Raw genomic sequence first — 26,300 nt, 5'->3', positions numbered from 1 at the left:
AACGCCTTGTCAGGTGGACATTGTAAGATAACCACTTGTAGGTACTTTTCCAGGTAGGCTGGAAGCGCCGCCCTTGTTTTTCTGTAGATGGTGCATCAGAAACCTCGCCGATGGGTCGAATTTTGGAAGGACCGGCTTCTGCAGTGCACATAGAGCTTGGTGTGCTAGTGTCATCAGCGCGCGGTGGAGCTTCAGCGACTGAACTGGAAATGCTGGATGAGGGACGGCTCTCCTCGCAGTCTTCACCGGGGGCTTTCCGTTTCCTGATCAGATATTTTTCCATTGCTTTTGAACAGTCTGCAAGGGATATGAATAACATTCTGAATAGACGCTCGCATAAACATACAAAGTTTGGTATAATATTGCCACACATTGCAACATGTGGGACATAATTAGAAAGCCGAAGACGCGCTCTAGTAAGGTACCGCCTGTGCCTAGTGGAGGGCAACGGGACTTCGCGGAGCTGATGCAGGGATGGAGCGGCTCAGTGTGTCTCCATACGTCTCACGCTGGAAATCGGTCGCCGCGAGTGGGGATGTTGCCGATGCGGGGAGACTGCGCCTCAACGCGTTATCATATGTCGTGCGCCGAAATTCACTCGCCTGGGGTGTTCTTTCGGGGCGAGGTTGAGGTACCCCGAGTGCATGCTGCACTTCGTCACGCACGATGTCAGCGATGCAGTTGACCGTAGGCTGCTGTGTCCGGTGCAGCTGTTGCAGCTCGTCACGGACTACCGATCGTATTAGCTCGCGGAGCACTTCAATGTCAGTCGCGAAAGCTCCCAGACCGATGGTTGTCGAAGCAGCATTCACTTGCCGGTCATACTGGTTCGACCGCTGCTGCAGCGCCTTTTCCATAGCAACGGCTTCTGCGAGGAACTCGGTAACCGTCCTCAGCGGGTTACGAACAAGCCCACCGAAGAGCTGTTCTTTGACACCCCGCATCATATGACGGAGCTTCTTGTCTTCGGGCATGCTAGGGTCGGCTCGCCTGAAGAGACATGTCATGTCTTCAACGTACATCGGAACACTTTCATTGGGCTTCTGAGCATGCGATTGGAGGGCCCGTTCTGCTCGCTCTCGGCGATCGGGGCTCGAGTAGGTGTCCAAGAGCGGCCGACGTAACTCACGCCATGATGTCAGGGCATCTTCGCGGTTCTGGAACCAGGTGCGAGCACCGTCCTCGGGGCTGAAATACGCATTCTTTAATTTCGCTCGGTCGTCCCAGTCGTTGCAATCTGCTACTCGTTCAAAGTCGTCCAGCCAGTCTTCCACGTCTTCATAAAGGTCACCGTGGAAGGAACCTGGCACTCGCGGGCTCTGCAACGTTAAATGAGTTGGTACTGTCGCCATACCTTCCACCGCAGCCATTGTGCTCCTGGTTGACGGCACAATCTCAGGGGCCAGTCCCCGAATTCTCCGGCTGGCACGGTGCACTGGTGTAAGCTCCGGTATGGCGCTGATGTTCTTGCTGCTAGGAGGGGTCTGTTGCATAGGTCGAGGGCTACCCAGCACCTCCACCAGAAATGTCACATTCTGGGAGAACAGACGACCTGAAGCGTTGAGGCGTTGAGCGTCGAGTCTCTGACCGCGAGCTGAACAAACGCAAATCTCAGGCACCCGCGCGTGGATCGGAGTAACTTCGTCTCACCTGAACCATAACGCTGGAACGAGGCGGTATAGTTACGCTGTCGTCGGAAACGCGAAGTCCGGCTCTATGGCGGCAGGCATCATCTTGTGCCATAGCGTTCCTCGCAGAGAAAGTGATGTAACGCTTCCTGAGGTCGATGATGGCACCATATTCCCGGAGAAAATCCATTCCAAGAATTAAATCACGGGAACATTCACGCAGGACAATGCAGCTAGCGAGAAACGTGCAATTTCGGATTCGTATCCTAGCGGTGCTCACACCAAGCGGTGCGATAACGTGTCCGCCAGCTGTACGAACTTGTGTCCCAGTCCAAGGCATAATAACTTTCTTGAGAAGGCTCACCAATTTTCCGCTAATAATTGAGTAATTGGCGCCGGTGTCGACTAGCGCACTGACATTTCTCCCGTCGACGAGCACAGGTATGTTCATCGCGAACTTGTCTGCAGGCTGAGGTACAGGCGTCGTTAAATCTTCGTCAGGTCGCGGTCGCGTCGCTTGGAGGTCCAAATCTCTGGGTACAGGCGTCGTCGAATCTCCGTCGGGTTGAGGTCGTGTCGCTGGGAGGTCTTCAGCACGTCGCGCATCAGCGGCCTCGGAAGGTCGCTGACGTCAGTTTTCCAGGCGAGGGCTCGGAGACCGTCCCTGCATCATTCTCGACGTACCTTCGCGACTTGGATAGGATCGCCGCGGTGATGGCGATCTCGACTGGCGTCTTGGTGACTGAGGCGCGCGCTGCTGGGCGATGAACGCTTCAATTTCGGGCGGCCTCTGTCCAAACCGGGGTCGAGGTGAATTGGCGGCGTAACCCTGCAGTCCAAGTTGGCGGTAGTGGCACTCGCGGTATACGTGACCCGCCTCACCACAATGATAACAAAGCGGTCAACAGTCGGGCGTGCGCCAAATGTCCGATTTACGTGTGACAGGGCGGTTGTCGGGAAAGTATTCATATTCATTATTCATATTCAGAGTTGGTCAAGCGCGTAGGAAACCTGCTCAATTTTTAAAAAGACAAAAGAATCTTGACCATTTCTGGAAGCATGAAGAATTATCCCGCGGTAAAAAACCCCAATTTTCACACAAAAAAATAGGATTTGCCAAGTCTGAATGACGGCGCCGCCTGTGGCAATGAGCTGTAAAAATTTTCGGCTACCCATAATATCATTTAGTGCGCGCTGCAATAAAGGTATGCGTCTTCTTGAAATTATAACTACATTTCTTCAGAATATGGGCCGACCAGCATGCGAACAATTTTATACCCTCACGTGGCAACGAATATGGGACGATCAACCTACATTTGTCTACAAGCTATACGCGAATACACATGGCATACGTACTATCACGATGAAAAGAAATGCGAACAGCGGAGCGCGTGGCCGAAGCATAACAAGCCTGAAGGTATAGGGCGCGCACGTCCGGTTTGATCGTCCTGTGTGATGATGCACCCCTTATACTGCGATATTTTTGTTTGCGCTGTCCAATTTGCGATGTCATCATTACTGCGCCATCAACTTTTCTCTTTTTGAAATAAAAGAGAAGCAGAACACAAACAAAAATATCACAGTATAATCATCGGTCACGAATAACCAGACACTTGTGATCTCAGCTGCTAGCATCCCATGCCATATGGTCAGTGGAATAAGCCATTAACATGGACCTCAGGTTTCTGATGACGCGTTTGGCTATGTTAGCCTGTGGATGGTATGGCGTATTTTTGTGTTTGATGCTGAAGGCAGAACACGCCTTCACAAATGTGCGACTCGTGAAGGAAGTGGCGTTGTCAGTTATCAGTTCTGGGGGGAAACCAAAACGCGAGAAGACATCGAGGAGGCAGCGCCAAATGTTCCTAGAAGTAAAAGCACGCAAGGGGTATAAGTCAACCCACTTTGTAAAGTGGTCAGTAACTACCTATAATAAGTAGCGGTTGCCCTGTGTAGTACGAGGAAAAGGACCCATTACGTCACACGCGACAATTTACCAGGGGCTTTGACTCAGAACTGGCTGCATCAAACTCGGTGGCAGACCACCACATGGTGTTACGCGTTGGCAAATCAAACAGCTGCGTGTATATCGTAAGACATGCCTGGTCAAGTAGCAGTCTGACATAGCTTATCATAAGCTTTCTTGCTGACAGAACTGTGACCAGCCAAAGCAGAGTCGTGGAAGTACCGAATAAAGGCTGTTCGGAGACTTTTCGGGATGACTACGCGAAAGGGGGAGTTACCGTCATCGTCGTCAGCTTGTGAATGTAGCGAAGCAGAAGGCCATCGTCAGTGATTACATAAGAGTCGAACTCACCGATGGTCGACGCTTGCGCACTAGAGCCACCTAGCTGGTCAAGGACATGGCGGCAGAGGCCGTCTTTGCATTGCGCCTCGAGCAGGCGCTTCCTGCTGACCAAGGTACCCCATCGCGGGTCGGGGACTGTGGCAACAGCAGCAACAAGTGAAGGTGGCTCCTGAGGGTAGGAAGGCTCTGGCAAAGGCACGCGTGAGAGTGCATCAGCAACTTTGTTTTGTGCACCAGTGTGATGTTGTATGGTGAAATGATAGAAGAGTCTGTTGCTGGGCCTGTTGGTACATACTTGTAGAAACGATGGAACCCAGCCTTCAGGATGCAAACACCAGGAGAGAAGTAGACCAGCGTTTGTCCCAGCGTGTGTCCGTCTACTTCTCTCCTGGTGTTTGCGTCCTGAAGGCTGGGTTCCATCGTTTCTACTGTGGGGTCTCACAAATGCTCTTGGGACAAAAGAACGACAACACAGTAGTGCAAACAATCAAAAGGGCATTTATTTCACCTTTCATACACTAATGCACACTAGCCGAATTACAACCAATAAAACATTCACATGGGCGCGCGACAAATCAAGTAAGTGAGACTCACCGCGACCCGATAGCGAGCGAATACGTTCGCCCCATGCAATGACACCATCGCCTAGTTGTTCACATGTACGGTCACGCGAACGGTGGGGCGTTCGAACGATCCGTGTTCGTCCATACCGGTGCCCCGCTCCGAGCCACGCGAGACGTCTCGCAAAGCGTGGATCGGCGCACGCGCGGGACGTCCGCGTCGCTCACCGATCCCAACCCCAAAGAGAGAGCGCCTTCGACCTTTTCCTCCCAAGTCACCCCGCCATTCGGTGGCGTTAGCATCGCGACACTCGCACCATCTCTCGCAACGCCCCGTAACCACTAAGACCGCCTCCAGCACCCAGCCGCGCGGTGAAGCCGGACCACAGGAGACGCGTGAGAGTCGCGCATCCCCACATCCCCCCAACCTTAAATCACTACACATACTCCGGCGAAACATTTCACAAGGTCTATCAACGCGCGCGTCGCGAACAAAAGTTAGTACATGCGACAGTAGCGCCGCCGAGGAAATGTCGACACCTTATCCACAACATGCGAGCCGACATTGTCTCTGTGGTTCACCGCTGGTGTCCGTTGGTCACAGCATCAGCTCTGCAGATTCGTTGGCACGACTCCAGCACAGGACTCCAGAAACGGCGACGCAGATGTCGGCACGAGCAAGCGTCGCTCGCGCCGACGCGCCCTGCCAGCGAGAGCCGCTGTAGCCGTTGGTGACTGCCGGCTCTTTTCCCAGCCGCCGAGGGCAACGAGCTGGACACAGGCGGCCACCGAAATCGCTGCGCCGAACTGGCCACAGGCATCTGCATCGCCTGGGTTAGCTCGTTCGTAGGCCGGGGCAGCAGCGCAGATGATGTGCAGGTGACATCAAACCAGGGGTGACTCCGCTCACGCTGCGTACACTCAACGCACTCGACAAACACTAAAGTAGTGCAAGGGAGAGGAATTCGGCACATCGCCCACGTGGTACGATGTTCAATTCGGCTAGCAAAAATTTCGGGTGGCATTTCAGATGCTAAGTTCACGTGAACAAAGCTTGCTTTCTTGAGTCGAACGAGTAATTTCAATTCGTGCGAGGCGAACTAATGAGGGAAGCAGTGTGCGACACCTCAACACCACGGTCCACCAGGTTGTGTCCCTCCACGTGCGATAGGCGGCTTCGTAAAGCCTTAGGCCTAATGCGTCGCTATCCTGACAACAACCGGCATCAAAAAAAAATTCATCACCCAAAATGGGCACAACAGGCAGCCGCGAGGAGATGTTAGCTCTGTGAGGTGGTCCTACCCCGCTCGGTGCACACAGCATCCGAGTTGACTGCGCCCACCGTCCCAGACAGTGTCGGAGCGCCCGGTGCCAGGCCGCAATACCAGTCAGCCCGTAGCGGCACCCGTGGCCCGCGGCCACCCGGCTCCCTGAGCCTCGACTTCCGAAGTCAAAGATATAGACATAAGCTATTTACATAAGAAATTCGGACCACCCACGAGGCTTCCGTACTCACTCGCTTCAGGCTTGCCAATGCTCCACGGGCGCTAGGCCTCGCTCTCCCAGGATGCAGACCACGTGGCTCTCGTACCGACGAGTGTACTTCAAAACACTTGCGAAAAGGCTTAGCATGTTCAAAAGTTCAAACACGCTACAGCAACCGTCGCCTCGCTCAAGAAAGCACACCGCCGACACTAGCGATCAAAATTCACGCTAGGACTACGCTTCTGTTGAAACATCTCGAACCGAGCAAAACTTAAAATTATCGTCCGATGCCCCAAGAGCCCCACGTTGGGCAGCCAGATGTGGGGTCTCACACATGCTCTTGGGACAAAGGAACGACAACACAGTAGTGCAAACAATCAAAAGGGCATTAATTGCACCTTTCATGCACTAATGTGCACTAGCCTTATTACAACCAATAGAACATTCACATGGGCGCGCGACAAATCAAGTAAGTCCGACTCACCGCGACCCGATAGCGAGCGAATACGTTCGCCCCATGCAATGACACCATCGCCCAGTTGTTCACATGTACGGTCACGCGAATGGTGGCGCGTTCGAACGATCCGTGTTTGTCCATACCGGTGCCCCGCTCCGAGCCACGCGGGACGTCCGCGTCGCTCACCGATCCCAACCCCAAAGAGAGAGTCTGCCTTCGACCTTTTCCTCCCAAGTCACCCCGCCGTTCGGTGGCGTTAGCATCGCGACACTCGCGCCATCTCTCGCAACGCGCCGCAACCACTACGACCGCCTCCGGCACCCAGCCACGCGGTGAAGCCGGACCACAGGAGATGCGTGAGAGTCGCGCATCCCCACACTACATGAAATGATACTTTTGCAATGTTAAAATTCAGCGAGGGAGGCGACCTGCTGGATTCTGTAAATGCTGTAGTCAAGTCAGCGCCATATGGTCAGTTTGGACAGTGAAGCGCCGTCCAAGTACATATCAAATTTTTTAAGCACAAAGACAATCGCAAGACATTCACGCTCAGTATAGTGCAATTCTTCTCAGGGGGAGTAAGAGTGTGACTAGCAAACGCAACTGGCCGCAACTCACCCTCAAATTCCTGTAGTAAAACAGCGCCGAGACCATAGTCGCTAGCGTCTGTTTGTAGCACAAATGGCTTGTTTAAGTCGGGGAGTTTGAGAGCTACGGTCTTAGCAATAGCACGGGTCAGTGTTTTGAATGCGTTTTGCTGAGATTCGCCCCAATTCCATTTTACGCGCTTGCGCACTAGTTGAGTAAGCGGAACCATCAGCTCGGCGCAGCATGGTATGAAAGAACGGTAGAACGCAATCATTCCCAAAAAACGCTGCAAGCTCTTGGTGTCGTGCGGGCAAGGGTATTCTGCAATGGCGCGAAGCATTGTGTCGATAGGACGAAGCTGACCATCATCCACAATGAAACCTAGCAAATTTACTTTTGAGCATGCTAATTGGACTTTTTTGGGGTTCACAGTAAGCCCCGCACGTTGCATTTTCTGAAGGACGATGGCAAGGTGTTCTAGATGTTCCTCAAAATTGCGCGAAAAGATGACATCATCCATATATGCCATTGCGAATTTGTACCGCACCTCATCAAGAACAATATCCATGAGGCATTGGAAAGAACTCGGCGAATTCTTCAAGCCAAATGGCATGCAGACAAATTCGAAGAGTCCTTTATAGAAAGTAAATGCTGTTTTGGGGATGTCAGCGGGTTCCATTTCAATTTGCAAAAATCGCCACGAACAATCAAGTGTAGTGAACACCCTTATATTACCCAGACTTGATAGAATAGGCTCGATTGAAGGAAAGGGATAAGCATCCCGAACAGTGGCATCGTTTAAGCATCGATAGTCTATGCATAAGCGAGCTGTGCCATCTTTTTTAGGTGCTAGAACGATAGGAGAAGCCCAAGGGCTCTGGGACGGTCTCACCACGCCGGTGTCAATCATCTCCTGCAAAGCAACATCTAGGAGCGCCTGCTTGTGTACGCTCAGTGGCTTTGGGTTGCAGCTCCAAGGTTGTGTGGTTCCTGTATCAATGCAGTGACGCCGTACAGGAGTGCAGCCAGGCTTTTCCGTGAACATGGCTGCGAACGGCTCCAGCGTGCGCACCAGCTGTCGTTTCTGCGTCTGCTCAAAAGTGCCCTTCTCAACTATATCCAGTATCTTAGGCAGCAAAGCAGAGTGACAGAGTAACGTGGCTGAGTCACATGCGTTATGCACAGAAACAGATGCTGGAGCGAACTGACACAAAACACCTGTGCAAGTAACTCGGAAGCCACCGTTTGCCAAGTCCAACACTATGTTTTCCCGACCAATAAAGTACCGGCCCAATAGCATGGGTACTGCCAACCCCAGGCAATAAATAAAACGCTGTCGGCATATCTTGCTCATGAGAGAGAGCTTGAGACGCACTGCAGCTCGTGCTGTCATTAATGTTCTGTTCGCAGCTCGCAAGCGCGTATTACACTGTGCGAGTTGCACTCTACGCGTCTGGCACAAATGAAAAACCTGATCACCAATGAGAGAGATGCTGCTTCCAGTATCGAGAAGCGCTGATATTTCCGTGCCTAAAACATGTACCTTGACATATGGTACAGGACAAGAGCTAGCAGAGCTAGTACGTTCTATCCGGTAGATGGGAAGAAGGTCAATTTAGAGCACTGCACGGGCTTGGGCTTACCCGAAAGCCCGGGCCCGGCCCAGCCCGTGGGTAGGGTCAGGCCGGGTAGGACAGTTTTTTCACGGGCTCGGGCCGGGCTCGGGCACGGCATGGGCTTTTTGACCCGGGCCCGGGCTGGGCTCGGGTATTTTGACGTGGGCCTGGGCCGAGCTTGGACTGGTGTTGTGCATGTAACGTGCAGCGAGTTAACCTCGCGCGTCTCGACTCTGAAAAACCTGTTGCCCTGGCGCAGCTGGAAGCTAGCAGTGCTTCTTCTGTGTACTTCCCTTTTCTTCTTCCATCGTATTTTGCACTGTTTGAACGGAATGTAAAAGTCCAAAAAGACCGAAATCGCCTCAAACCAAAGGATGCCATCGTATTCCTTATGTAAATCAATGTAATTAATGCTTTCAGCGTGGTGTAAGTGCGTTTGCGAATTGCTGATTCTTCAAAGGTGAATTGGTAAAATGATTACTAGTAAGATAAGATAATTTGTCATGAGGCTGAAACATGGCACTGCGTCCATCTATGATTGCACGCATGTTCTCAACCGGCCGCCTAGCAGCAGCGCATTACGCTGCACCGTGGAAGAACGAGAAGCTTTCTTTCTCCATTTACTCCATCCATGCACTGTGCTCACGACCGGTCGTGGCGTGGGGATCAGTGGTCGTGGCTGCGCTTCGGCTAGAGTGTACTAGAATACGGTTGAGTGGGACAAGCGGCTGGGGCTGCGCATGCTTTGCAGTGAGGCGCCCGACGTGGAAAAATACTGTGGGGGCGTTGCGATAGAAGTGGATTGGGCCGCATCAAAGACGCGCCGTTGGAAAGTGCTGGCGATACTGCTCGGCAGGGTCATTCGTACTACTTCGCGCGCTGGTATTTGCATTCACACCGCCCAAATAGTGTTCATAATTGCATATGACATGTATTTATGCCTTAAGAAATTCCTTTCATTCTCTTCTTTATTTTTAACGCCACTCAATGGTCTTTTTCGGTCTCGGGCCGGTTTCGAGCCGGGCTCGGGCCTAAGGTAAAGGGGTGGCGGGCCGGGCAGGTAACGTAGATTAAATCCGGGCCTGGGCCGGGCCCGGGTCTCGCCATAAATCTTTTGGTCTGGCTCGGGCGGGTAGCCCGACGTAAAATCGGGCCCGGGCTGAGAAAATCGGCCCGTGCAGTGCTCTAGGTCAATTTGCTCACCCTCGGTAACTTCGGCAGTGGGCGGTGTTGGGGAGCTCGTTACCACTGCTGGCCGGAGCCGTTTCCCAGGGTGAAATCACGGCGAGGGCGTCATTGCCAGTAGTGTCCATGTTGACCACAACCATAGCAGGAGCCAGCCTGGCGTGCATCTTCCCTGTACCCTCTCGGTGCCTGCGGCCTATAAGCGGCACGAGAGGGACCTCTGGTGTTCAGAGGATTTCGTTGCTGGTATGAGGGAGTGGACCGGGGTGGTGGCGAGGTGAAGTCATTGTGGGCATCCCTGGTCGTACAGGGCCCCCACCACTGCGGAGAGTTTCTGCTACTAGGGCCAAGAGAACCGAATTCTCTATCCGGGCCCGCCACGGAAGTTCGTGGCCGGGGACAGTACGATGGTACTGTCCCAGTATTTGTCTCCCTCCAGGCACAGGCTGGCTCGAGGGCAACATCGATAGATGGTGGCGGAGCGTAGTGTTGCTCCCAAAAGAGCGTCTCCTTTATTTGCTGGGCGAAGCCAGCAAGTTCCTCAAGGGAGGAAAATGAACGGCCAAAGAGATATGGCCTGAAGCGAGGGTGGCACCGTCGCAAAACATGTGAGACCTTAGAGGACTCGGCCGCGCTGGGATCAGCGCGTCGAAAGAGTTCTTGCATGGCCCGAACATATGCACGCAGACCCTCATCTGGATGTTGCGTTCAGGTGTCCAGCTCGCGTCGGATGCGGTAGTCGTAGTCTACCGGCAGGAACTCTGCTCGGAGCGCCGCGACGAATTGGTCCCACGACAGGAACGGAGGCTGCAGGCGCAGCCACTGTGCCGCGGTACCTCGAAGTGCAACGGCAGGACTCGTTCGAGCAAGTCAAGCTCCGAGACACCCGAAACCGTCCTGTAAAGGGCCAATTCATCAAGAAAATCAGTGAACGATTTCCCGGCATCGTGATCGCTAAACGTTGGAACGTCCAACGTCAACTTTGTCAGTGCCACGGGCTGCGCGCGCTCGTGACCCGTGCGCGCGGTGGTCATGTCCTCCAGCCAAGCCATTAAAGTGTGGCACAACGTAACGATCTGGCCGAACGGTGACGAGGCCATTGCGTCTTATCGCACACCCGCCTCACCGGCGCCAGCGCTAGCCACAATCGAGGCTCCGGGTCGCTGCTCTTCCGAGACTACTTTGCATGCCGAAGAGCGAGTCTCCATGGAAAACAGACAAAACAAACCAGGCAAACAAGGCGTAAAATATATGTGCACCACAAATAATGCTGCACAAGACGCGGTAACCCAACAACAAAAGACACCACAACCGTTACCGTCAAAAAGGCCGAAAACACTATCTCCGAGAACCACCAGTTGGCCCCACGTTACGGGCGCCAATGTGGACTCAAGGCCGTGGCTTCAAAGCCAGTGACCAGCTGAGGCTCTCAGAGACGACGCAGACTGCGGGAGACAAGCAAAGAACAACCTTTACTGACGAAAGCCCCAGGCCACCTGCCGTCCAGCCTCCTAATCCCGCTCCGCCCTAAGGTTTGATACGCATGGCACGGGCGGGTGAGCCAGCGCCGATGGTGATGATCGCGCACAGCGGTGCTGCCATGCGGTCGACATCCCCACAGTGTTCTGAACCGCACATTCTGTAGCTGTTGTTGCTCAATGAAACACATTGGCCACAGTTGCATGCATTCCACTGACACAGTCTGATTGGGCAATCGCTCCCGAATTTCAGGTTACTGCTTGGGAAAACGCTATGTTAAGTCATCAAGTACACACCTCCTCAGAAATGCCCAACTTACGTAAACATTCCCACAGAAAATTCTGGATGACAAGTGAGAGAATTGAGTGTGTCGCCAAGTTAAGAAAGCAAACCCTGAAGATGAGAAAGAGGCAATAGAAAATAGGACAAGAGTTGAACTCAACTGTGTTATGATACCTGAAAAAGACTTCCCCGAACGGTTCTTAGCATATGTTATTAAATTTTTTCAGCCGTCCTCTGGTAGTGGTGATTTGTTGTTTGGTTTTACACTGGTGGTATCTCTGCATGGCCGTCGTGTTCTGTTCCAGTTCTTTTTGCACCCATATTACAGAGTGCAAACCAGTGTGTGCACATGCATTGGTCCTCAAGTTGAGTGCTTTTTGCCCTAATCTCTCTCAATCTTCGATGCTTCGTTGTATTAAACGCTCTTTTTAAATTATGTATAATATCTGCAAGCTACTGACTGCTGCGTGTTGAAATTTAACAATATTTATATTTTTTATTAGATTTCATCCGACAGTCATCAAATTTGTCATGTACCAGTTAGAGATGTACGACATTACTATGTGTAATGTTGCCGCCATGCAGGTGCTGGCAGACGGCACCGTGCTGGACACCTTGCAGACATTACGCAAGGACAACACAGGCCTGGACCTGAAGCAGCTGTTTATTGGCTCCGAGGGCATCCTGGGCATAATCACGCGCATTGCCATCCAGTGCGTGCCTCGGCCGTTCTCTGTGTGCGTTGCTTTCCTCGGTGAGTCACTAGTGCCCAAACATTGTACATTGGCTGGAGCTAGAGTGTCTACAGAGTCTGCAGCCGCTAGACAGGGTCTGCTCACACTTTGGAACTTCTGCTGTCGGCACAACAGCGCCTGATGATGAGGACAGCTGGGCACAGGACGGCCCTGTGCACTTTTGCGCTGTGTCACTTTGAATTACCAACTCACCCAAACCCTGATGAGGCAATGGAAGACGTGTCTCAACCGCAAGCCTCGGTGACCGCTGCTGTTCATCCACCACTGCCCTCACTTTTCCAATGCATCTTGCCATAATTAAAAACATTGGTGTCCACCACTGTGCTTAGGTAAGCCAAATGTTAACCATGTGAGACATTTTAGCTGGGGTAATGAACGAGTCATGCACCTTCGCTCTAATATTTTACTCACAGGTAGGTCTTTAAGAGGAAGCTTTCGCACAGGGGCTCCTACTTAAATACGTGGGAAATGATAAATTGTTTTTCTCAGCAACCACTGCACCAAATTTGGTGAGGCTTGTTGCATTTAAAAGAAAAAGTTAAAATCTAGCGACAAATTTGATGGTTCTAGTGACCATTGCGAATTTATGATTTACGTTGTCAATTTTTTTTAATAAAAATTAGCAAGAATCACAAATTTTCAGAAAATGAAACTTAAGTTTACAATTGTGTAACTCGGCAATCATAAAAGATATTGCAATTCTGTAAATTGCTATTCTGTAAATTGCAATTCAGTAAATTGCAATTCTGTAAATTGCACTTTAAATGTAAATGTACTTTTTGTAAATGTACTTTAATGCGGACAAAATTCATATTATGAGAACTGCAGTGCAATAAAACACAGGGATGACATAAAGAAACGACGAGCGTTGTTTCTTTGTGTCGTCCTTGTGTTTTATTTCACTGCAGTTCTCGTAATAATGTACCAACACGCCCAACTCGCCACGTTAATAAAATTGATATATTATGCATGGCTTTCAAGTAAACCACTAATAAATGAGTAGAGCTTTTCGAAGCCCTTGTAAATAATGTAACAATTTCACCTAAGATATAAATCGACATATCAAATTTGTCCGCTTTCCTCATTTCTCCCATTATCATCCCCCATTGTGACCCTCTTTCTTCCCCTTCCCTTACGTAGGCCAGATGCTTAATTTTCTGGCCGACCTCTCTACATTTTCCAATCAATAAACTACTTCTTCTTCATGTCCACTTTAAATGTTCTCATGGATGCAGTTTGCATGACTGCAATATCTGTTCCTGGTGCAGAGCTACAAATTTGTAAACTTCGCACTTCTATTTTTTTATACTTACCAATTTTTTTAAATTCCTTTTAAAAATTTTGGGCCCTAAAGTAAAATTCCGGTTCCAACATTAACTATAATTCAACTTTCTCTCTCAAATGGCGCTACGAATGGGGAAAAACTGTGAAGGGGGAGAGGCGGGCCTAACAAACCGAAGCAGCAGAGGCGGGAGCAGGTCAAGAGAAAAATAAAGCTAGGGTCTGTTGGTCTCTTCGTCGTTGCTACAGCTGCTATAGCAACGGTGCCTGCTTGCCTATCCGTTTTGTCGTCTGCTCCACTCATACCCTGACGCCTGTAGCACGCATAGCTGGCATAGCTCTTGTGGTTCACTGAGTGACGTTAGCAGGAGAAACAAGGCATGTATAATTCTATTTCATTTATTTTGTACAAGCCAAATGCAGGGCATTTGTGAGGTGGGCCACATGGAACTATACAGGAACAGAAAATAAATGAATGACGGAAATTAAGACGGAAAGAAAAACTAGGCAAATGGTAAGGAGGTATAATGGCACTTCGTGCGGTCTCAAGCAATGACAGACGACAGCGAAAAGAAGCTTTCAATGCAAAGGTGACGTTTATCACTCTTTTTATCTGAGCATGCATCAAGTGCTAAGATGTTTCGCTTGCTTCTTTCTTTCGCGCAATGCTTTTCGTGTCGCCCAGTTCACGTGCGAGCAAAATTGCGGCGTTATCATTAAAACATAATAATCGGGAATTCCTGCCAGTGTTTCTGGCTTATGGATTTCACAAGGAAAGCTCAGATTATGTGTCTCCATAACTGGGGGAATCTTCTCGAAGAAAAGGCTGAGAATTTACATTACAGCACGTCTCTGGACAAGGAAAGGAACCTGCCCTGTGTGTAGTTGTAGACAAATTCAGCTCCTGCCGTCCTTCCGCATTGACGTCTTCCGGTTCCTCCTGGTGTTCAGCATCATTGAGCTGTGCCAGGTTTCCCTCAAAAATTGAAAAAATGGCTCCACTTCGAAGTTGAGGCACTTTCTTAACATTTAGTAGGACATCGCCTTTGTGCTCGCTGAAGTGCCTATAAAAAAATGAGATGCTTCTAGAAGTGTCGCGCACATATTTTGTCCATTGCTTTAAGCGCTTGCATACTTACAGGATTTTTTTGTCACCGCTGATGCAGTAGGTGAAGATCAGATGGCACCGCAAAAAGCGAAAACTTCTCGCGTCCTTTACCATACCCATATTTACAGCCGGGAACAAAACACTGGCCTGCTGCTCAGTCTCTTCACGCACAAGTATCAAGATACCTTGTTTCGTCAGGGATGATTAAACATACTGCAGACATGGTAAACAAAGCGTCGAACACGAAAATTCCGCACGTTCACGCGCTTGCATACATTCAGGCGTGAAAAACAAGTATTTCTGTTGTGTCTTTTTATACGGCATTATTTATCGTCTGTTTTCTTTAAAGACATGTAAAAATGTCAGAGGTGGTCATGGCGCTAGAAGACACGGACAAGACTTGTCCGTGTCTTCTAGCGCTATGACCACCTCTGATGTATCTAACCAACTAGCCCAAAAAGCCATACATGTAAAAATGTTTCGCACACGTGCAGAAAAAGCGCTACCATATGTTTGTTTGAGCTTTTATTATCTGTGTGCATATATTTTTTGTTTGATTGCTGTCACATAGAGACGGCTGAGGTGCCATAGCTGAGACCCCGCGTTTCTAGCAGACGACAGGCTCTACGCATGCTGCACCACCTGCTTCGCGCCACCATCGCCGCCGGCCTCCGCCACTCAGCGCATGCGCACATGGAAGCAAGCTGTTGAATGGTTTCCAGACACCTTGACAGATGGCGCTACGCGATGACAATAGTCAGCTGGCAGCAGAAGGGAAGGAGAAAGCATGTGAAGAAGAGCGGAGGGAGAGAGCAAAGGAATAAGCTAGACCCCCGGCACCTGCGTTGCATAGTTTGTCCCAAGCGCATGCGTTGTGCGGCGGCGGATTCGGCGCTCCTGTTTATTTTACTCCGTGGTTCCAACTGATTTTTATTTTTGAGAGGAGCAGGATATATACACATGCAGATGTCTAAGAAAACGAAGCCCTGTTAAAAACCCTGTTGAAAGATGAAATCGTGTTGAAAACAAAGGCAGGTAGGCTGGCTGAGCGCTCATAGGTGCCAAAATCGGAAGTAGTAGTGTCTACAGGAACATCCAACATCAAACTTTAACTGCGCTCCACGGTGACATTTAGTAGGCGGAGCGTTGTGGGCACAGTCCGCTCCGCAGTAGCCTTCGCAGTGCAAGTCATTGAAGAAGGAACGGGAGCACCGCTAACGGAATGTTTGATTACTAAGAACTCTGCTTCTGCTGAACACATTGAAGTACTTTTATTTTTATTTTTTTTTTGTTTACAAATAATGTTGTCTCAGTTTCTGAGACATAGCAGGAGTGAGTACAGAATGTTTAACACTATGAACAAATACAATTAAAAAATACATTCAGCAGAATAGAAAAAAAACCTTAACAAAATACATGATTATGCAATTCTTTTTCAAAATTCTCAGTACTGAGTCTGCGCTGAGACCCATCAAGTTCATTCCATAAATCCACCATCCGTGGAAAGAAGGAAAACTTAAAACAATCAAGATTCCACCTGAAGGGCACAATGTTCAGGGCGTCGAGTACAGCGTGCAGAAGCTGCAACAAAAGAAATGGGCGGCAGAACACTCAAGCCAGTGGAAACCATCTTATGCAGAAGGATCACAAGTGTGCCGATGTTTGAGAGACTGCAATGTTAAAACGAGCGCATGCGAAGTAGGCGAGAATTGACAGTCATAGCGACGAAAAATGAACCTGATTGCTTTTTTTTTTTTTTTTTTTCTACAGATTCTAACATAGCGATGTCGTGCTTGAGGTGAGGTGACCAAACAACCGATGCACCTGACCAAAGTTTTGTTCGCTGTCAATTTGTATTCTCTTGTTCAACTGCTGAAGCTGCGTTAGAGATACCAAAGTTTTGGAAGAGCCTTATTGTAGATTATTTCAACGTGCTGGCGCCATTTTAAATTTGATGTGAGAGTTACACTGAGGTACTTAAACTCCGTAACATGTACAGTTTAACCTGCTTATATTAACCTCCATATAACGAATTCCTGGATATAACGAAGTTTTTCTATTCCCCGCCGTTACTCCATAGAAGCACATGTATATTTGAGACCTCTACGTAACGAAGTGGCAGCGGGGGACCCCCTGGAAATAACAAATTTTCCCCGCCGACAACCTAGAGATCTCGCCCTAAATTTTGTCATTTTTGTGCCAGCAGCAACCGGAAGCACCTTCTCCGCCGCGATGGAATGCGAAGCGAGCGCACGTGTGCGTGCGTGCGAGCGTGTGCGAGGCGGGCCTGCATCCCTCGACCCGGTGATCTTGCCGCCATGGGTGTGACCTTACCCCTCCCTTCATTCAAACCTGATCCTGCCGCTTGCTGCAGCTCGCCTAGCCTGCCAAGCCGGTACTCTCCTTTTCCAGTTGATGTTGCCGACCCGCTGGCAGACGCTGTGACACATCACACTCGTTGAGCGCGGACACACGCTGTCAAACGCTGGCGGCGTGTGGAAGCGCCGCTGCAGAAGCGAGCGAAGTTACCTTCGTGCTGTTGTCTATCGCTTCAACGCAAACTGAGCGCCGAGAACACAGAGCACGCATAAAGCTATGAGCCGCCGACGCACCTACACTGCCTAGACTCTGCCCCAACGCAGATCACTTTCAAGATACCGCGCGCCACCGCGCAATACGCAGTTGATGCAAGAGTACAGTACAATGCCGCCCGCTATCCCTCCCCCTTTGCTCCCTCACCGGTGCCTCGACCGCAACGGAAGAAGGCGCGCTTCCTCCCTGCTTTTCTTTCTTGCGCGCGCGATATTTAGACACGGTCGTAGGCTCCCCTCGCATGTTACGGCGCGTGGCGACTGCGTTATCGCCCTTGGACTTTATACGGAACATCTATGAGCCAAAACTAATTTTAGGGCCACCACGCGTCATGGACACCATCTTTAGATAGCAAATACACATCTCAAAGGCCATACTTTTGCTGGCGGAAACTGAAAATACATCATAGTTGTCGCCCCCGTCACTTTGGGCGGCCAATGCCATCGTCAAGCTACCAAGCCAAGCGACATGAAAAGTCAGAATGGCCGCTCGGGCCGGCGCAGGGTGGCAGTTCGCAACGTATGATGTGGGAACAGTCCCACAGTTGCGACACAACAGCAGGGTTACCAATGCATTGGGTTCTATGGGAGCTGTGCCGGGACCGGCCGAAAACGACTTAACAGCCGGGAAAACGCAACACCCAGGAACGTAACAGCGGGGTTCTACTGTAACACTATACGACGCCATCGTGACGCTCGCTCTTCGCTTCCGATGCCTCGCGCTTGTGCATCCACACATCCAGTACCTGGTGTGACATTCCAACTATGAGTGCTTCGACGAAAACGGAAAACAGGTGCGCGTTACAATCGAGGACGCGTTAGAATCGAGTAAATACAGTAAGCGTTTCTTTTTCGAATTTTTGTGCCGAACCTGCATATAATGAAATCGTCTTTATAACGAAGTTTCTGGGGAATTTGTCAATTTCGTTATATCCAGGTTTAACTGTATTACACTGACACCGTCATTAGTATAAGTAAAAGAAGGGCTGTTTTTTGTTAGAAAAGGTCATCTACATTCTTTGTTTCACTCCAGTTACAAGGCAATGAAAACAATTTGCAGCAAAGTATTTCTGAAGTAGTCTAATTTAACTTGAAATGCATTTCTCGACTCGGATAAAGAAGTGGTTCAGGGCCGCTTTATTATCTCCGGTGTTTCTCTTGCGGCGGTGCTTTTGATCCTGCTCAGAATTTGCACATCCCTAAATTGCAGCTGGCACCCACAGCAAGTGTGCACCATCATTGGTATTCAATCTCTCATTCAAGCAGTGCCCACTCAGCTCGTACCCGCCATCCTCACCAATGCAAGGGCAAAGCTTTTCAAGGGGCAACAAGGCTTGGTGCTAATATTGTGCATCGCTTGCACCGTTCTTCATTTTACAGGAAGGTTTCAGCAACTGCCACTAATACAGAGCAAAGGAAGCCAGCCGACAATATTCAGCACACCTGGTCTTGACAACTAAGCGAAATCTCATCTTGGCAGGACTTGTACTTTGCAGAGTTGAGGTAGTTGGCAGTAATCCCAACTTCTCCCCAAGCAAGCCGTGCGGAAAAGATGATTGCGCACCTCTTATTCTGTCTAAACACACTGAACATGTAAGCTAAATTTTTGATAGCAGGTGTAGCCAGCGTTCTGCCACACAAGTTGATGTGTCCACATGCCTTCCATCTTGGCTTGCATTGGCAATGGCAGTGCTTCACAGCTGGTCCTGCTCAGTGGCAGCACCCAATATAGGACTGGTGGTGCGCCACTGCACTTCTTGGGCCTAACTAAAGAAACTCTACACACAATTGTGGGAAGGTGATGACTTTATGGACAGCACAAGAGCCACCGAAACATAAATACAGTCAAGCCCGCTTATAACCAACATGAGCATCACACGGTGTCCGTTCATTATATACCGAAGTTCGTAGTAAGTGGACCACAGCTAAAAAAATAACATGCTACACATTTGTTTTTGTATTTTTTTGCAGAAAAGTCCGTGATGCTCGTCTGTTTCTGCAGTGCACATCCGATGAGGGTGGTCGCCAATTTAATATTTAAAGCGGAAGCGTGCTCTTCGCCGAGGCCCTTGGCATAGACAAGTTGCCCGAGACCCTCTATGTAGTCCATTGCTACAGGCGCGCTTATGCGTGCCGACTCAGAAGTTTCATTGTCATCCAATTCCTCCTCATCGCTCTCGGCCCGCACCTCACGAACGATGCATCGTCCGTGCACGATTCCGCAATGTCAGCGTCTTCATCAGCAGAAATAAAATCATTCCAGTCAATGTCATGGCCCCCCAAGTTGCAGTCGACGACACAGTTCCACAAATCGCCGCTGGACTGAACCTCTTCAGAAGCGTCAGGCTCGCCATCAGATACTACGTCGACGAAACCGGCTTTGCGGAAACAATTCCGCACACAAGCGGCCGTCACCTCCGCCCAGGCCGCCTTCACCATCTCAACAGCTGAATACAGTTAAACTCGAAGCGGCAAGTTGGCATCCGGGCGGTCAACAGCGATGAGCAAGGCACTCCACAATGCAGTGCCGATACGATGCCTTAAAGGCATGTATTATGCCTAAATCAAGCAGCTGCACTTTCGAAGTTGTTTTGGGCGGCAGGAGAAGTCGAGTCACTGCCATCAGAGAAGTTAGAACGTGCTGCGCTGAGCAGTTAAGCACGAGCAGCACGTGCCTGCCTTGCCTCTGCATGTCGCAGTCAAACTCGCCCAGCCACTCTGCAAATAGATCGCGCGTCATCCACGCCTTCGCATTGTGCCTGTAGCGCAGGGGCACATAGTTCCGAAACCAACACCATAGCCAACACGGTTCCCCGGGAGCCTTGCTGCCCGGCGGGCGCAGTTGCCCGGGTGGCGCGGAGACTAAAGCCCCTCAATAGAGGGGCTTCTCAATAGAGGGGCTTAAGCGGAGACAGCGCGTGTCGGCTGGGAGAGGGTCTGCCTGCGGTGAGAGGGTAGCTCGCTTGAGAGGGGCACGAAATGGGTAGTTTGCCTGCGAGGAGGCTCAGAAAAACTGTCTGCGCGCGCAAAGGGATCGGAAGCCGTCGTTATATCTTGCATCGCTGCGCCGGGTTTACGCCGTCCGTTCTCTGTAACCAATCGGCAGGGCCCAAAGACGTTCGTTGTATGTGCGATATTGTGCCATTGAAATAATGTATATTATAAGACCGAGACCGACCGAGCTGTCAAGCGCTTTTTATTCCAAAAAGCAAACGCCCCAGCTCATGCACGAAGAAGTAGAAGAGCAGGGAAGGTGATGATGGCTATGTACAAATGAAAAGGACGAAGTACGTTAATAGTGCTTACACTAACTTCCCCCCGTCATGGAAGCGGCCAGCCTGGCCGCAGATTACAGATTATCTAAACGGGGAGTGAAGGGCTTCATCCACGAGACGTGAACAATTTCGGCATTCCGGCGGCCCCGGTCAGTGACGGAGTGTACTGGGCGCACGAGATAGTTCAATGCAGATGTTTGGTGCACAACGGTGTATGGGCCAATATAGCGTTGAAGGAACTTCTCACATAGGCCTGGAGTTCGGGCTGGAGTCCAAAGCAGGACTTGGTCTCCAGGGTGAAAACGGAGGTCACGGCGTTTGTTGTCGCAGCGACGTTTGCGCTCAGCTTGGGTAGCTTCCGTGCTTTGCCGGGCGATTTGACGGCAATGTGCAACTCTGGCAGCAAAATCTTCTGGAAGGGACGCGGTAGGCGAAGAAGGTGCTAAAAAGAATTCTCTGTCAAATATGGTGGAAGGAGATCTTCCATATACAAGGAAGAAAGGGCTGTAACCGGTAGTCCGTTGAATAGCAGTATTATAGGCGAATGTCACAAAAGGAAGAATTTTATCCCAGTTAGTGTGGTCAGGCCGGATGTACATGGAAATCATGTCAGACAGCGTACGGTGGAAGCGCTCAGTGAGGCCATTGGTCTGCGGATGATAGGTAGAAGTAGATTTGTGCACGGTATCAGTGGCCCGAAGAACTTCCTCGAGAACTTGGGAAATAAACGCCTTGCCACGGTCAGTCAGAAGAACGCGAGGAGCCCCGTGGCGCAAGACGATGGAGCGCAAGAAAAAGTCAGCAACCTCAGACGCGGTACCGGCTCGCAGAGGGGCAGTCTCGGCATATCTGGTTAAATGGTCGACCGAAGTGACAATCCAACGGTGACCAGAGGGTGTCAAAGGCAAGGGACCATATAAATCAATGCCAACAAATTCAAAAGGTGCATCCGGGCAAGGCAGAGGTTGTAGTAAACCGGCAGGAGGGGAAGTCGAGCGTTTTCGGTGCTGACATGACGCACAGGAGGCAATATATTTGGCCACCGTTGTGGATAGGCCAGGCCAGAAGCAGCGGGTCTTGATGCGGTCGTAAGTCTTGTGGAAGCCTAAGTGGCCAGCCGATGCGTCGTCGTGAAGTGCCTCTAATACGCGCCGACGAAGGCGGTTGCGGCGGGTTTCGTTCGTTTTAAGCGAAAGTTTGTCTTAAGTGGGGCCGTTATATGTGGGCTCGACTGTAATGGAATTGTATCAGTGTAGGAAATCATTGCACAATTCAGTGTAGCACCTCATGCATCATTATGAAGTGTGAAGAAGAAGTGAACTTGGGCGCTAGAAGAAAAGAAGACGAGGGAGCAGGAGTAAACAGGCATTCAGTCATAATGGATTATGAGTCAATTGTGAATGCTGCCGAGTGATGGTCAGATTATTTGCATAGCTTCTACCGCATTTACTACTGAATATAAGAGTAGAGAAAGAATTACTTAGGTCGCTGTGTGTGTGCTTTGAAAGGAGCCCATTTTTTTACCTTTGTGTACTAAAAGGTAGTAAGATATTGTTTACCAAAGGAACTTTGCTAAGATTTTTTTTATTTCTGTGTAGAATGACGTAGGCTTATTGGTGAGCATTCCCTGAGTGTATTGTTGATAAGTGGGCTGTTTTGCTTTATCTTGCTCTTGCAGTAGTATAACTGCTGTTGGTGTCGGCAGGTTTTGGACGGCAGGATATAGACGGCAGGTGTTGGAACAAAACTAGTTCAGAAATGTGTTAGAATTGAAAACTTGTTCTGCACTTCATTCTTAACCTTAGCACATGCTATTAATTACCATGGCAACAAGCAAAAGGCAACAAAAAGCCAACACACGAAATGGTATGTGCATCATCTCTTGCGAATAATTATATTGAAGCAAATGAACTAGTTTGGCTGCAAATTGGCTTTGTTTTTTAACATTTTGCTGGCCACATTCTATATCAGTGGGTTTTCTATGGCTATAATAAAGCCAAAAATCGAAGATCCAATGAAATTTCACTTACCGCAAAGTGAATACTTGTTCTCTCACGGCATAGTGTGTGTATTTTCATGGTAAAAATGTTGAATCATCACTAAGAACAACTTGCAGCAGAGTATTTCTGGTAGTTCTGCTAGTTGGTGAAACTAGCAGGCTAGTAGGCACCTCTCTGTCTTTTGTGCATAAATTCGTGCACCTCTTCTGATAACTTGCAATGGAAATTTCTTGACACGTTTTAATTATCTGATGCACAAAAGCGCACATTGTTGATGTGCATGCACAGCGGCATTGTTTGGCGTTGCGTAAGGCAGAGTCACCTGTCGCGGTGCTGGTCCAATGGCAGGTTGTCAATATATCAGTGCCTTCATCATTATGAGAGACAACCTACTGGTAAAGGCGATGAACCCAATGAGGACTTCCCCGTGGTGCAGGCTGCCCTAGCTTCGAGGCCACGCTGCAGACTTTCCGCATGGCACGCCAGCAGCTGCCCGAGTTCCTCTCATCCTTTGAGGTGATGGACGCGGAGTCAATGCGCTGCGTTCGAGACAACATGCGCCTTCGACTGCCCTTGGAAGGGGAACACCCATTCTATCTGCTCATCGAAGTGGCTGGTCAGTGCTTCGTGTATCCATGTCTGCTCCTTGGAGCTGTGCTAGTTCTTAACAGCGACTTTTCTTTATTTCCGGAAGTTGCAAGATATAATGCAGTGCACTCAGCTTGGTTGTTGGGGTTTAAATGGAAGCAAAGCAGGAGTTATCACTAACATGTTTTAAAATTTTTTTGTGATATTCTAATGGAGAACTCAAAAAGCTTGAGGGAAAAAGCAAAATGATGTGTGATTTTACCGGAAAGTACTCTGAGAAAAGGAATAAAACGTGCAAAGCATGTACAGTAAAAGCTCGTTAATGCAAATTCCGCAGGGATGCTACGAGAATAATGAAAGTCAAAGAAAAAATTGCTCGGTTAAGGCCCATATTTAAGGTCCGTTCGATTCGCCTGCACCACTGTGAACCAGTTCACGGCGGTGCACAAGAAGTTCAGAAATTGTGCAGCTCGATTTCTGCGGTGCAGGCACAGCGTGACACTCGAAACGAATGCCAAGGTGCAGACGCGGTGCAGGCGTTATGTCCGACTAATGTGCACGGAGTGCGTAAGTTTAAGAGGTCCTGAACTACAGGCATGAGCGGCTTCTGGGACGTAAATACACACCACACTTGTGTAGACACATCAGATGTGTGGAAGCGGTGTTTTAACGGCCCTCGCACCCACATGCTGCGTCTTCTGCGGTGCTGCTGCTTCGCACCTGTACGCCTGCACCAGTGTATATATGCATCCCTTCTTCCTGTCCTCATCATCATCTTTCATCACTCTTTCTTGTCCCCTTTCCTTTTTCCCCTGTGCAGAGTGGCAGGCCAGAGCATGCTCACTCAGGCTGACCTCTCTGCCTTTCTAATGAATGCTCTCTCTCTCTCTGCACCAAGTCGGCACCGACAGTGGAGTGAGTGCAGCAAAATCATGAACCAGGCCTGCACCTTTTGAAACGAACGGTGTGGCTCAGCAGGCGCCATTGCTGCACCGCTAAAACGGATGGCAGGGTGCAGTACCTCGTGAACTGGTTCAGGCGAATCGAACGTCCGACGTAGCGTGAGCGCGCGCACTCGCACACACTACATCACATTGGCGAGAGCAACGTCTGTAATTGAACGCACTGGTGCAGCGAACGCAGTCCGACGTGGTCAACGTCGTAATGGCTCTAGCTCCATCCACATGCTCTTCGCGCTGGCTGCACCGACCCACAATGGATTGCGCGAAGAAAAAGTGGTGACCTCGCCGCTTTGTCGACGATCACAGACAGCCCATAGAGAAAGAAATTCAACAAGAGCAGACACTCCCATTGAGCCCAGCAGCCGAATTGACTGTAGTGCACCAAGCAGCTGATGTGAAAACCGGAACCACACTTCTGGTCTCGGTTGCTGGTGCGCGCATTTTGAACGCTAGCTGGCACGCGGTACGCCCGCGGCACCCATCTTTCCTTTTTTTTTTTTTTTTGCTCTACCACTCCGGAATCGATTTATTGTTTGGTAATAATGATTGCAAATGTTCTCTGTAAGCCCCATCGAATCTGTGCCACGTGCAGTTTCTCGAAGTAGACGCAAGACACTTTGTGCAATGAGGATATGTTTATTTTGCTCTATATAAATGCTCGTTCCAAGCTTTTTATGCATTCATCTAATGTTGTGGGCCCAGGTAAGCAGTAGTTCCCGTACGAAGCTCTACCAGCCGGCATCAGCTGAAAAAAAGTAAATTACAAGCATTTGTCATTTTGGTATTTAGACGTAGGAATACTGCATGTAGAGGCGAAACGTGCGAAAGCGGTGAATGGCCAGCATTACAAACAGAAGCAATTCGTTTTTACATACATGGCGTAGAAAATGCCCGACTCATCCCAAACAATACCATAAAATATGAAAACATCTATTTCCAAGCATTCCCCCATTCTCTGGCATTATTTCCTGCACGTTAATAGCACAAAGACACAGGCAATTTCGCGTTTCCAAAACTTGCTCTGAGGCGACGCGATGGTACGCTACGTACACAGAGATGGACGTAACCAAGGCTCCCAGCCAGACCATGCTAGACGCGCAGAATGCCTTCTACTCACACTCAAGACGTGGGTGCAAAGCCCGTTTTCAGTCCTTTAGAAGACGGAATTTTCGAATAACAAGTTTCTCTTATGTTCCTCAGCGTTATATCTTGCGCGTTCTGCCGGCGCCAGCAACACACTCCTCACGCTTGGCAATCGCTCATTGCGTTTTCGACGAGCATGAGTACTGAAAGAAGGTACCGTAAAAACCCGCATATAATACGAGGTTTTTTTTCTAAATTTTACCATGTAAAATTTCTGCCTCGTATTATATGCGGATCCCAAAGTTTTCAGCGTAAAATTTGCAGTCTCGGGTTCGTTTTTGCTCACTGCTATCATCATCAAGACTCGTAGCGGAGTATGCGTCATCTTGCGGTGGCATCGGTAGGCTGCTGATGCTTTCAACGGGTGCCATTATGACCACGCTAAGAAAGGAGACAGACGGGTCGCCAAACAGGCGAGCGCTCACACACATAGCTGTCCTCGCACGCTTCGGCGGAGTGTCTGGCACATGACGCATGCAACTGGCATGCGTCATGCATGCCAAACTGGGCAAGCACAGGAGGCATTTGTAAACTGTTCCGCAAATCGTTAAATTCAGCTTGCTGTTCATCGCCCCATACAAAAGGAACGTCATCTCTCGTGAGGCGAGTTAACGGCGACGCAATGCAAGCAAAGTCTGCAATAATCCGCCGATAATAATGCACAGAGGCCCAGAAAGTGCCTGACAGCCTTTTTATCTGAAGGTACAGGGAACTGTGCGACAGCAGCAATTTTTTTAGGATCCGGGCGTACAACCGCGTGACTGACGACATGGCGAAGAAACTCTAGCTCCTCAAAGCAAAAGTGGCATTCCTCCGGCTTTAGGGTGAGGCCGGTGGACCGTATCAACTGCAGAACCGCTTCAAGCCGTTCAAGGTTGTGGTGTCGCGGCCTACGGCATACAAAAGGAACGTCATCTCTCGTGAGGCGAGTTAACGGCGACGCAATGCAAGCAAAATCTGCAATAATCCACCGATAATAATGCACAGAGGCCCAGAAAGCGCCTGACAG

At 49.8% G+C, this 26,300-nt stretch overlaps 1 protein-coding gene across 3 annotated transcripts in view; it reads left to right on the top strand.

Moving 5' to 3' along the window:
- Positions 1 to 26,300, top strand: part of LOC119444259 (D-2-hydroxyglutarate dehydrogenase, mitochondrial) — a 115,935-nt gene that overhangs the window by 54,052 nt on the left and 35,583 nt on the right. For 2 of the 3 annotated variants that reach the window (XM_037708684.2, XM_049664507.1), the window contains exons 3-4: positions 12,174 to 12,342; positions 23,035 to 23,214. In XM_037708684.2, the coding sequence (XP_037564612.2) occupies positions 12,174 to 12,342; positions 23,035 to 23,214 (349 nt within the window). The remainder of the gene's footprint in view (positions 1 to 12,173; positions 12,343 to 23,034; positions 23,215 to 26,300) is intronic. The other variant, XM_049664508.1, reaches the window with a different exon arrangement.

The sequence above is a fragment of the Dermacentor silvarum genome, chromosome 3 (assembly GCF_013339745.2).
Source record: "Dermacentor silvarum isolate Dsil-2018 chromosome 3, BIME_Dsil_1.4, whole genome shotgun sequence".
NCBI classification, from domain to species: Eukaryota; Metazoa; Arthropoda; class Arachnida; order Ixodida; family Ixodidae; genus Dermacentor; species Dermacentor silvarum.
The sequence above is the reverse complement of the archived record's forward strand: the minus strand, read 5'-3'. Positions and strand labels throughout refer to the sequence as shown.